We start from the raw sequence: 13107 nt of genomic DNA on the forward strand, positions 1-13107 counted from the left end.
CCCCCCCCCCCCCCCCCCCCCCCTGACCCAACCCGTCAGACGCTTCGACAAACACGTCCGCTGGAATATTAAACAGGTCAAAACAGGAACACCTTGAACCATCATCCAGCCAAAATAGACTGTACAGCTTGAATTGAAGGCAAAATAAAGCATGAGGAATGTAATTATCAATTTAGTTTGACATGTTTTAGATAGCTGAAATGTGGTCTCCATGGATACTCCATGAAAAACACTACCTAATAATCCTCCGGGGAAATATCTACTGCATACATACTGCAATCACAATATCCTAGTTTCAGTTTAGAAGTGTGTTCAGAGTGACTCAAAATGTGCCAGAAATTAACCCTTTGTCATCGTTTTCCCCATTTAATTAGAAGAAAATGTATTGGCAAGTAATGCAGTAAAAAGAAAAAGAGGTGCCGAGCAGTTAGCTACAATATGAGACTACAAGTTTTGGGAGTAATCCAACTCCCAAAATTAAACTACTGGGTATTATGGTCCCAGATATGCTGACTATAATAACCATCGAAGCATATTAGCTATGCATCCAGATGTCTTGTAACACATCACAGACCATAGAGAGGTAATGACATCCTGAAGCAGACTTAGTCTTATACATGTGCAATATACTCTGCCCTATCGATAGTGAAACAGGCTACATTTAAGCCAAGCTGACACATTGCTTGGCTCCTCATATGTGGTGGCCCGTTGGCAATGAAAACTGTGTTATATGGCCCAGTAGTGCTGACAGGTTTCTTTCTCCCTTTTCCTCTGCCCTCCCCCCTCTTCTCCTCTCTTCTAGGCTGTGGAGAGGCTGGCACGTGGCAAGAGGAGGAGGGAAGGATGGATCTTCAAACCGATGTAAGAGCCTCCCCCCAGGGAAGCTGGCGTCGGACGCAAGGCCTCATGGGCCGTTGACCTACTGTCTCTGTGATTTATGGCGGCTGGAGGCCTCCGGCCACTGCAGACTCCTTTCCTCTCTCTCCTCCGCTTCCCTTCACACACACTGCAGGATTGCAAGGAGCCACACACACTGCACCACCGTCTGCAGGAGTATCCGAAGAGGAATTCCTCGCACATGCTGAGCTGCAGCACGGGCGCGCATACAACTCCTGCTTCCTGCGCCGTCGCGTACAGAAATAAAGCCCTCCATAAACATTTCTACACTGCAGCACCGTGTCCCGCAATCCCATCGCATGTGCATTAGACCGAGCCGGCTCCAAGAGTATTCTCCGTTTGACTGTGTGTGGATGACTATCAGTCATGGCGTGTCAGCCGTAGAGCCGTTGGTTCTAGCTGCAACGCCGGGGGGGCCGAGGCGGATCAATGGAAGTGCGTTGAGTAACGAGGTGATGTTCCTGTTTTCACATGGCCTGAGAGCAATCAGCAGCCAGCATCTCTCCACTGACTCCACACACTGCTCTGCTTCTACATTGCAATAAGCGTCCTCCTCTATGGACTATTAGTGCAGCGACTTATAGTGCTGTTCTAATATTAGACACACGAGTCAGAGCTGTCAGACCACCTTAAATACATTTATTTTTTTCCTCCAGCCGTAAAGGTTTGGAGAGGACACGGTGCCGTCTTTACCTTCTGGACTATTTTGTTTTGCTTTTAAAAGCTGGGAACTGAGAGTGAGAGCCAGCAGGTGCCCTCGCCATGGTGTTGCCACCCCCAGACAAACGCCACGTGTGCCTGACCACCATCGTCATTATGACCAGCATGGCCTTCATGGACGCCTACTTGGTGGAGCAGAACCAGGGTCCCAGAAAGATCGGTGTGTGTATTATAGTGCTGGTAGGGGACGTATGCTTCCTCATAGTGCTGCGATACGTGGCAGTGTGGGTCGGCGCCGAGGTGCGCACCGCCCGGCGAGGATACGCCATGATCCTCTGGTTTCTGTACATCTTTGTCCTGGAGATCAAGCTCTACTTTGTCTTCCAGAATTGCAAGGCAGACAGGAAGAGTTTGGAGACGGTGGCCCGGAAGGCTTTGACGTTGTTACTATCTGTATGTGTGCCAGGCTTATACTTGGTTCTCGTGGCTCTGGATAGTATGGAATACGTGAGAACTTTCCGTAAGAAGGAGGACATGAGGAGTCGTCTATTCTGGGTGGCTCTGGACCTGCTGGACCTGCTGGACATCCAAGCCAACCTGTGGGAGCCCCAGCGGACAGGCCTGCCCATCTGGGCCGAGGGCCTGATGTTCTTCTACTGCTACATCCTGCTGCTCATCCTGCCCTGCGTGTCGCTCAGCGAGATCAGCATGCAAGGGGAGCACATGTCGCCCCAGAAGATGATGCTGTACCCGGTTCTGAGCTTGGTCACCATAAACGTGGTGACCATCCTCATACGAGGCGTGAACATGGTGCTGTTTCAGGACAGCCGCGTCTCCACCATCTTCGTCGGAAAGAACGTGGTCGCGATCGCCACCAAGGCGTCCACCTTCCTGGAGTACCGCAGGCAGGTGAAGGAGTTCCCCCACCCGCAGAACGCCATGGCACTAGAGCTGCAGCAGAACAGCCACACGCAGCCGCTGCCCAACGCCACTAGTTTGCCACACGAACCTTCGCCGGTACAGGATGTCATTGACACATGACCAGCCAGCGGTGGACTGAGCGCCATTAGAGACTGACTGCTTTTTATGAAAGCTCCAGCAGTGGAGGTAGATAGAGACATCAGCTGCATGACAGGATGATACTCGGCACTTGTCAAGCCCACATGAACTGCTGTGAAACCATAAAAGAGATTTTCAGCATCACCTGCCTGTCAGAACATACTGTAAACCTACACTTGACTCTGAGTGCAGCGTGCAGACTTTGAAATCGAGTCAAAAAGGTTTTTATCGTGCCATTGTGTTTTTAATTGTTTCAGAAGTTTTAAAAGTTCAAACTTTTATTAGAGACAATCTCCACAGTGCAAAGCCCGGTGACATTATGTTGTGTAAAAACGGACAGTTGGTCCCGCCTCGGTGAGCATCTTGTATTTTTTAAAAAGGTCACTTTTTTTTTTTTTTTCAACAGTGCATCTGTGGCATTTCCTTTCAATTCCAGCACCAAAGGACGGACCACTCAGCGTGAAGCTCTGATGGAGAGGAGATGCGGAGAGTGACACGGGTCAGTCATGGGCGGCTATCTGTGCTGCTCTAGAGCAAGGTCGGTGGCAGACGAATGCTTTTTCCTCCTGTCTTTGGTTCCGCTGAGAAAAGAGCTCTGTGGAAGCCGGTCAGTGTGACACTTTACGGCCAAAGGTCTGATTAAAGCACCAGAGCTCAGCACTATACCTCCCACTGCAGGCATCCGAGCGTGGGCGGTATAGTCCAGAGCTGTCTACGTGCACACGCACACCAGTCTGCAGAGTATGTGTGCCCGGCAAGCGTACATGTCCATGTTCACCGCAGGAGGTGCAGGTTATTTGAAATCGTTTTGGAACAGATGTGAGTGGTTGATGTGTGTGATGAATAGCAAATGATACAAAATATGTAGTGACGTCAGAAAAAAAAGAAGTTATAATATGATGGGGGTAAGATGTGTTTTGTTTTCCTGTACTGTACATTCCTCTAAAACTAGCTGAAGCCTTGAAGTCAGAGAATGCAGAGAGTCTACAGGGAGCGCCTCACTGAAGAATTGACAAAAGATAAAGCATAAATACTATAACACACAAACAGAAAAATACTTTTTCTGATGTTATTCAGTTAATTATTATTATTATTATGATTATGATTATTATGTACATTCTTTCCTTGTTGGAGGCCAATGATGTTTTAATAAAAGTATGTATAAAAGAATAATGATGAGAGCTTGGTTTCTTTTTCCAAATTGTTTTTAGTAAGTATCTAATATTCTTAGCCAAATGAAAGGTTCTCTATACCACATTCAGAGCATTTATTTAGCAGCAAGAGAATAGTTGCTATGTAGAGATAAAGTAGAGCAATGTCTCCTTGAGTAGAGAAGGAAGTCACTTTCCTCTGTGTGTTGTAATCAGAGCTTCTCTACTTTGTTGGACAGCCATGCAAATGTGATAAAAAATGTATAAACCTTTTTCTTTCATAATTTCTCCCCTTTTTCTTCCCAGCACTCTTTATTGTTTCCATAGAGAGTTTCGTTGACTGAAGTGTTGTGGTGGGAGATGGAGAAGTCAGCCACACGAGGACAGTCTGTCACTTTACTGTCGTAAGGTTACCTGCTGATCTCAGCTTACAGAGACACACGCCATCAGCATTAACCGTCGGCTGCAGAGTGTTTTTTTTTTTTACTTTTCAAGCAAAATATAGGGCATTTTTTAAAAAGATTCTGATTTCACTCATGGGTCTCAAAATTGTTCAAAGCTGTCTATTTGAACAATTGGAGCAAAATCAAACTGACTGGACTGCAAAGACCAGAACAAACGTCAGTCATAATATGATTCACAAAGGTACAGGATATTATATGACTGCATTGCATTTTTACCATTAAAGCTATTATTAATTTAAGCTCTCCTAATTTGCAGGGGTAAAGCCACACTACAGACAGAGTAATGACACAAGTACGTTTGCTCACTTCACCGCCAATTATTCTCAGCAAAGCAAAGACAGCTATTCCAACAGCTTAATATTATTGTAATTAAAAAATGTGCTTAGTTGGCAAATTGCCTCAAGACCCAAGTTGCAGTATATTTGCAAAATATGCTAAACACACAGAGAGGAAGACTCAAAAAGTTACAGCACTGCAAGAAACTAAGTATGCACAATGAAGTGGTCACGCCCCATGATATTGTTGCTTCAAGCTCATCAAACAAGCGGCCGTTTAAACTGACTGAGCAGGATCAGTTTGGGGCTTACAGTATCTGCACAAACTGCCAGTCTCCTCTCTTGGAATCTATATTGGAAAAAGATATAAAATGTTCTTGCTGGTGGTGCAGTGTTAAGTATTTCTGAGGCATGTCTCTCCGGGCACATCCAGTTCATCCTGGTTATCTGTTTTTCAGTTCAGCTCCTGTCTTACAGTAACTCTGCACCATGAGGCCTAATAACTGACATATGAAATAACTAACAACAGCTGAGAGTGACACAACACAATAAATAGATTATTATTTCTAGATAATTCCTGAATTCGGGCTGTTCAGGATCATTCCGGTTCATAGTTTTTGGCCGTGATTCCTGTCGGTAATTATACACATTGTACTCACCAAGTGATTTTTTTTGAGATCTTGCAACATGGTGACATCACTAAAAAGAGATCACAGCAAAAAAACACGTGGTCAGACGATCATGCAGCTTTCAAACCAAAGCCACAGACAGACTAAAGCCAAGAAAACAACGGCGAACGGTAAAAATATATCTTTTAACATCAGTGCAACACTAAGCAGAGCATTGACATTGTTTCCAAACTTGTACTGGCCTGATTTTATGCCAGGTTTTGTGGCAAAAGTTCAATTTAATTAAACTTTGACCCTAAATGTGCTGATCCGCATGTCCAGTGAAATTCTGGCGTGGACTTTATGACAAGAGATAATTCTACTGTTGAGAATAATTAATTCTGTACATCTCTGAATTCCTGGAGTAGTTGAACTTTTCTCCGATCCTACTGGGACGTGAGGAAAAAGGAGGACGGGGATACCGGGAGAGAAATTTAACAAAGGGATTAATATTTACATACGGATGGAATCTGTAGCATCCTATCTAGCTGCTGTGTAGGATTATGTGCTGCACTTCATTCTTCGCACTAGCTCATGTAAACTATTCCCACTCTTACCCAGACAGTCCATTGTGTTAAACATCCATCATAGTTTACAGACCACTGGTTCAACCTTGACCAACCACACTAACCGTAGCACAAGCGTATGTTTTTTTCCTGTGCAATGAAAGATTATTCCTGACATTTTGGTTGCAATCACTTTCAGTTTTTACCTCCAATTAAAGTGGTTCACACTTTGTATTTTGGCTTGTTTGCAACCAGCTTGATCATCTGAAGACATTTGTTTCTTTTGTTGTTGAAATGTTGCCATATTATCAGATATCAGCAATTACTGAAATGAGTATTTCTCATAACCAATAGAAACAATGGACAAAACTGCAACATAAGACCCACGTTCGTTGACATTTGACAGAAGTGTATGGTCAGTCTCAAACCCATCACTGTCACATCATTACATAATATGCTGTTGGACTAAAAGGATGCCATCGGTTGCTGTTTGCTTTGTTTCACATTAATACACATTGATATTGCATTTCACTGTTTGCTGCCAATCATCCGCCACCCACCGGAAGTGATATCATCAACTGTCCCCCATTAAATAATCCTTCAAGATCTTGTCACCTTGGCTTGCACTCTTTGTTGTCATATCCAGGTCTCTATATTTAGAGTGGACTTGTTAGCGAGGACAGCTAAAGTTAATGACACCGTGCAACATAAACAAGTAGATTGTTTTTTTTAAAAATCTAATTACACACCTCGTGCACCACAAAATGATTTCTTCAACGTAAAATGGCTGTAAGTCTAAATGTTGAAATGACGCCGGTATTATCTTGAACTCTGACAGAGCTAAAAGCAGCATTGCGAGGTGACAAAACGTCTGAGATAGTGGAGTTTAAGTATGGCCTGGTTGGCTCTCTGCTGCAACTCACATTATTAAATCTCTCTTAGGCTGTCGAAACAGTAGACTCAGCAAAATGTATATTTATAAAGAATGGGAATGGAGAACCAGGTTCGGTATTTAATTGAAACTGTTTCCCCAGTATGAATAAGAGCCACAGAACCGGTCCTTGGTACTATTTAGAGCCTTTATGTCCGTGACTGAGACCAAATCTTTGCTGTGGTCTGGATCACGGCTCATTGCTAGGCTTTGAGCATAATGCCACGATTGTTTGAATGAATCTTGCCTGCGCAAGTGGTTGAAGGGGAGAAAGTAAATGGCAAACTTGGGACTAGAATAAATTACCTGTGGCTGCCTCTGGAACAGATCACCTTTCCAGAGACCCTCTGAGAGAGAGACTCATCCATAAATCACCAGGCACGTGCATCAGGAATGTAATTGTGCTCTCTCCATATGTAATAACTCGGTAAAGGCGCCTTTTTCTCTCCCGGCCTCTGATTTACTGTGTATCTATGACTTCCTGAAGCACTTAGTCTCTGCTAAATTAAATCAGAAGCAATCAGATGAGGGAGCTGTTTCCAGATTTAAAGACTCTCTCTTGACCACCTTTGGATTTGCTGACTTGTAGGCTTTTGTCCATTTAGCTGCTCTCTTTGCTTCACACAAGTTGGTTCTCACGCCTTAATAGTTTTATTGGCTACACACGCAGCTTCACCCTGCACTACCCCCTGCTCACTGTAATCTATGTGAAAATAATTGTCTGACTGTGGCTCTATCATAAAACACATTTATTGCCCAATGAAAGCTTGGTCAACGAACAATAAACATCTTGCCAAAAGTTAGTAGGCCTAATGATGACATTTCTGCAGCCATAAATAGTTGCATATTCTAAGCTCTCCATGATAATTTCTGCAGTCTTACCCCAGGTCAGGGGTTTTAAAGTCTGACACTGTGGGTCTAGAAGACCCAACATCAAACAGGAAGTATAATCACTCCACGGTGAGAGAGAGAGCTGTCGACAACTTATTTTTAAAGGCTTAATTTGTTTTACATTTTGTCAAATAAGCGCGATTAGAAGTATGCCAAATCAGCTATTAGCGGTTTCTGATTGCAATTTTCCCACGGATAAGCAGACAGCTATCACTGGATTACTTCGATACTGAATAAAACTTAAAAACGTGATAAATCTCAGGCAAGTTCCATAATTACAAGGAGCGTCTTTTTTATGATTTGTTATCGGATTTATCGACTTTAATATTTATATGTATGTGTGTAACACTATTAATCACACCTAGCTTACTTAAAGCTAAAGTATATGCAAACAAAAACACAAGAAAAGATGAGTAGTAGTATTAAAAGTAAAATATAATTAAATGAATACTGATTGTTTGCCATACAGAAATATTTCAAAACATCCAAATGCGATCAACAACTTAACTGTCAAGAAAGAAAAACGACACAGCAAAACACACCCACGATTAGGCCCAGGAAATAGTAATGATTTCATTTTAATCATCCTTTGACAGCTTTATCTTTTAAATGTTATTCACTAATTGAGGAAACTTCCCATTTTAATTATGGATAACAATACAATGAATTATAATCCTGCTTTCCCCTGAATACCAAGCAATGCATCTGAGTCAGTTTAGCTGTTTTAATTTAAACTTAGATTTGATTCTGAGTGTGAATCTATATTTCATGCTACAATAAAGCTACAAATGCTACAAACAAACCCTGGACTCTCTCCGACACAAATTTGTTCTCGTAATGATGGATGTCTGTGGATTAGCCGAACAAAAGTCCACAGCACTCAGTGATCTATGGCACACTATCCAAACTATAACCTTGATGAAAGGGCTCGTTGCATGACTCACCATTACTTGAGTTTTCTAGATGGTCTTATCAAAACTATATCAGTCTCCATTGCACACTGTTACCTTCAACAGGGCTGACTACTTAATATTCATACATAGCTAGATAAGAAGGTATTGTGTTATCTTCATGAAGTGTACAGCGTGTGCAGAATGGATTAATCACTGAGCCACAATGCACGCGGGAACAGGCTGTGGGGGGACTGCCATAAACAGATAAGCATAAATGAAAGCTGAGCGGGCATCCTGGTCCAGCGTCCTGCTGTTAGATATGAAAAAAGCTGACTGTCCTCTGAGTTTATGACTTGATTTCTGTGCTATTTAAAAAAGTGGCTTCGTTTTGGCTGAGTTGCTAAAGAAAAAGGCCTACAACAGCCAGCGACCACGGGTTACAGCTCTGATAATGTCATTGTCCTCATCATTATTCAGTTTATTATAATTCTATCTTGTTATAAAGTTGGTTTAAATACCAGGGAAAGGTCACATGGTGGTAATGGAGAAAGATGTGTGCCACTTACGGAGTGTGGACTGTTAGCTTACAGACTTTAAATCGACTCAGCCAGTGGATTTTTGAACAAAAAGAAGACAGGTGAGACACTACTGGAAAAGAGTACCTGGGTGTCAAAAGAAATCCAATATAAAGAAGCAGCTTAACGAGATCATTACGGTTCACAAAATTGCCTTTGAAGTGTTATTGATATGCTGTGTCCGTTTTGAATGCTGTACTTTGAAAAGCATCATGAACTAAATGGTCACAACAATCTAAAAAGAAAGAGTAATTCTAGTTGTGGGTTCTGCTCCAGAGGGACTATCCAATTCAAAATCCCATTGACACTTGTAATAAAATGAATTACTAAAAGTCCAGCCCAACAACATACCATCCACGGTTATTCAAATTTGAATGTGAATCACTCATTTTGTCTTCAGAATTTTGACATTTCTGGAATCACCGTTTTTTGATCATTAATTATCATTAACTATTTACATCTTAATGCACCGAAAACATTTTTGAGGGCAAAATCACTCTGTGGTTGAACTGACCACCTTCTACTGACAATTGCAATCTGTGATAAGCGTTGGCAAGGAGACATTGCTTCATTTTTAAGGGGCTACAAGTCAAATTATTATTACTATTTCCCAGACCTTCGGGGGTTAAACGTCAGAAAGGGAGATAGAAAACTTTTGTAGACGAGAGATTAGAGCCGTTCTAAAAAAAATCCAAAACACTTTCTGTCAACAGTTGTTATCAAGATTTTTTTTTAAGTAAAAAATATTCACGTCGAGGTCTGTGGATTATCTTCAGCAACCGGGACATTGTTTCTGGGAAGAGATTTCTTTTAATGTTTTTGTCATTCCTGTGAGCCCCACAATAAAATTCAATTTACTTCCATTGAATTTGTATGAGGCAGAATATATATGAGACAATATCTCAAAACCCAAACTGTCCCCATGGATAAACAAATAAATATAGTAAATGTTTGTTTTTATCATTTGAACTCACTCGTTAAAACAAAAAAAGCACAGTCAGAGCTCACCATAGAAAGCCAAACAAACCAGTAGTTAAGAAAACAGGGGCGACCCACAACACCTTATGTTCAGCAGCACAGGATGCCTTCACGTGGGACTGCAGCAAGCAGCAGCAACCCAGTTTGTTCACCATCCATCATTGCAGCACAGCAATTTACCCAAACTGCAGAGTGGAGTCAGAAAAATACTGGCAAGGCACAAAACAAGGAAAGAAAATGTCCCCAAACTGTAACTGCGGGGGCGGTGGGTGAACAGATAAATAACTTTCCAAAGCAGGATTACGGTGCTGTATATGTGGAGGCCGGGATGCGTGAGCCTTGTCTCTAAATGTGGCACAGCAAATGGTGGAGGGGAACTAAGCCGGCGGTCACGGGAGACACGCAGTAGCTGCCCAAACGGGCTTGTTAGGGGGCAGAGAAGGAACTCATCAGTGCACAAGCTCAGGGCTGACAGGGATGCTTGTTAACTGCAGCACGGTAGCCAAGGCGGTGGGTCATTAGGGAGAAGCCCCAGTAGCCGGCTCGTGCCATGCTGGTCTCACCAGATGGCCACCTTGTCTGCTGGCTGATGAAGAATGTGGACATCCATCATCAACAAATGATTCGCAGTATGTTTTATGTGCAGGGAATCATACAGAACACACTCATTCCAGTCATGGTTTGACTTTGCCACATTTTGATATTTGAAACTTCATCTCAGACTGCCAGAGTCTTATTCACTTGGGTAAAAGGAGCTCCATTTTTCATGTCATACTGAGCCAGTTACAAAGTTTCTCTGTGACATTGAATCCTGTTGCAACACTGCCCCCTGCTGGTGCTGAAAATACAAAACAAAAATCTAGATTGATGGAGACAAGATGCAATCAAAACATGAATTTTCCCATCACTCAATGGACTCTTCACATGTTGCCTGCCGTCACCATAAATAACATTGTTTGCAATCACCCTGTCAGTGCTCTTCAACTTGATTATCACACAAGACAAGTTTCCAGTAAGGACCAATAAATTATTCATCATTCACTCAGGGAGAAATACAAGCTGTTGCAATAGGACTCATTCATTCAGGTATTCTTTTCAGGGATGCTTCAACCAAACCACAGGTGATTTATTTGCTATCTAATCTCACACATATCCCACAAATTAAAAGTATTTTTGCAATGTATTACTTTAAGCATTGACCGAGTGTGAATACTTGTGTGATTGGAAGATGCAGGAACTTTAATTAAAAATCAGTGAGTTTTTGTACAGAAGAACAGCACAGCCAGCAGCGTGGAAAAAAAGAAAGGACGCAATCAAACCAGGGTGATATGGACAGAATATATTAGAGTTTCTGAGGGGACAAACTACTTTTCTTGGACTTCAATCTCTGCTGGTGCAACGGAGTAGCCGTAAGGAGTACATGGAACTCATTAATTTTACCTTAAGGGTCATTTTACCATGAAATATTACACATTTTAAACTGCTCAGATCAAAACTGTGAAAGCTGCACCGTGTCATTTGGCTCCGAGTCAGCATATCTGAAGTTTTCCTCCAGTGTTGTGACTTTCTTAGACTATTTTTAGTACAGTATTGTTGGGAGATAATTGTTCTAAAATCATAAATTAGTGACATTTTCAAAACATAAAGCAGAATGTCCTACAACTAAAATGTTAAAGGGAGGCTCCACCTTACATATTAAATTCAGTTTATACATCACGTGGAACACTTTACAGCTTGTCCAAACAGTTTTATGAGGTCTTCTGTGACTCTGGAAGGAGCTTTCTAAAGTTGCATTATGGGAAATGTAGGATGTAGTGTTTTTGGACCAAAAACTAAAGGTTAGGGCATAAATTACACTTAAAGTACTCAAAGCATACTCAGACAAAAATCAGGTTTTTTTAATTAGAAATCTGAAAAGTATCTACTAACTTCAGCTGTGAAATACATTTAGTGGGGTAGACCATGTAGTCTACAAGTATCAAATGGAAATACTCAGTACAGCACTTCCTCTATTGATTTCATCTAAAATATGGGGTAAAAATAGTCAGTGCCCTTTTAAACCTAAAACAGTGCATGCTGGGAAAAACAAAAATGGCAGATATATGTACAAATGGCTTCATTTAATTTACGCATTTCACAAACAATCCAAGAACTTATGAGACAAATGTACACGAATTATTTTTGTCATTTTATTTTTTTCTTCACATTATTGCTTTACAGTAAAATGCATTGGTTGGATATGTCCAGTATAGCAAGACAATACATTCATATAAGTTACACAGATGTCCTCAGTAATGTTTTATAGTAACTAACTTTACATTAAATATATTTTTTTAATCATGTATTATTCTTGACAAACAAACTCCCACATCACATTGAGCTCACAGTGCATCAGGTCGCATTCAATCAAGAAATACATACCGGTCCTCTCTTGTGTTCAATTGCCATTTCTAAAGTGTGTGTCCTAAAGTATGTGCGCTTATTTTGTACACATGATTTCCATACAATCTGTATTTATGCAGAGTAATGACAAGTATGGCATTGGCTTTCAACACACTTTTTTCCCCCTCTTTCAAAAAGAAAGACTTGTTAACAAAGATGCGAGTCAGACAACCGGTGAGAACGTGTGTCAAGATGAGGACACGATGCTGTGTGTTACCGCTCAAATCTGGCAACCAGGACGTGACCACACAGCAACAAAAATATACACACGAAAGAAAAACAAAAAAACCTCAACACTGCACATTCTGAATCAACTCAAGTACAGTACAGACGTGCCTTCCCCACAAAAAGCATCCAAAAAATTAGGTCCTGCATGTACAGAAGACTCACTGAAAGGATTTAGGGGGTAGGAAAGGAGGCGTACAAGGACGTCAGTGGGCTGTGTGGAGGAGTCTGTAGGCCCTGTGTGGTCACCTCCTGACCTTAAAGTCCTCCTTAAATTCTGCTCCCATCCATGTTCTTGGAAAAGCGACAACGGCCCCAGGGCGGTGGAGGCAAATCATCCATTCCCTGCTGCCCCTCCAGCTCGGGTTGGTGGAGAGTTAATGCCCTTGTGCAAGTAGGAACAAGAGTGGAACGAAAGGAGAGCATGTAGGACATCCCTCAAAGCCACCGTTCCAGAAAAGGTCCACCCTTTGGGCTCAGCTCTTCAGCCGT

General features: G+C 42.0%; 1 protein-coding gene across 1 annotated transcript in view; it reads left to right on the plus strand.

Annotated features, from left to right (window-relative positions):
• The window catches only part of tmem121ab (transmembrane protein 121Ab), a 38030-nt gene extending 31810 nt beyond the window's left edge, over positions 1–6220 (plus strand). The window contains exon 2 of the mRNA XM_031861566.1: positions 803–6220. Coding sequence (XP_031717426.1) covers positions 1660–2598 — 939 coding nt within the window. The 5' untranslated portion in view covers positions 803–1659 and the 3' untranslated portion in view covers positions 2599–6220. The remainder of the gene's footprint in view (positions 1–802) is intronic.
• Positions 6221–13107: the final 6887 nt, after the last annotated feature.

This window comes from Anarrhichthys ocellatus, unplaced genomic scaffold, assembly GCF_004355925.1.
Source record: "Anarrhichthys ocellatus isolate YVR2014 unplaced genomic scaffold, GSC_Weel_1.0 scaffold25, whole genome shotgun sequence".
NCBI lineage: Eukaryota > Metazoa > Chordata > Actinopteri > Perciformes > Anarhichadidae > Anarrhichthys > Anarrhichthys ocellatus.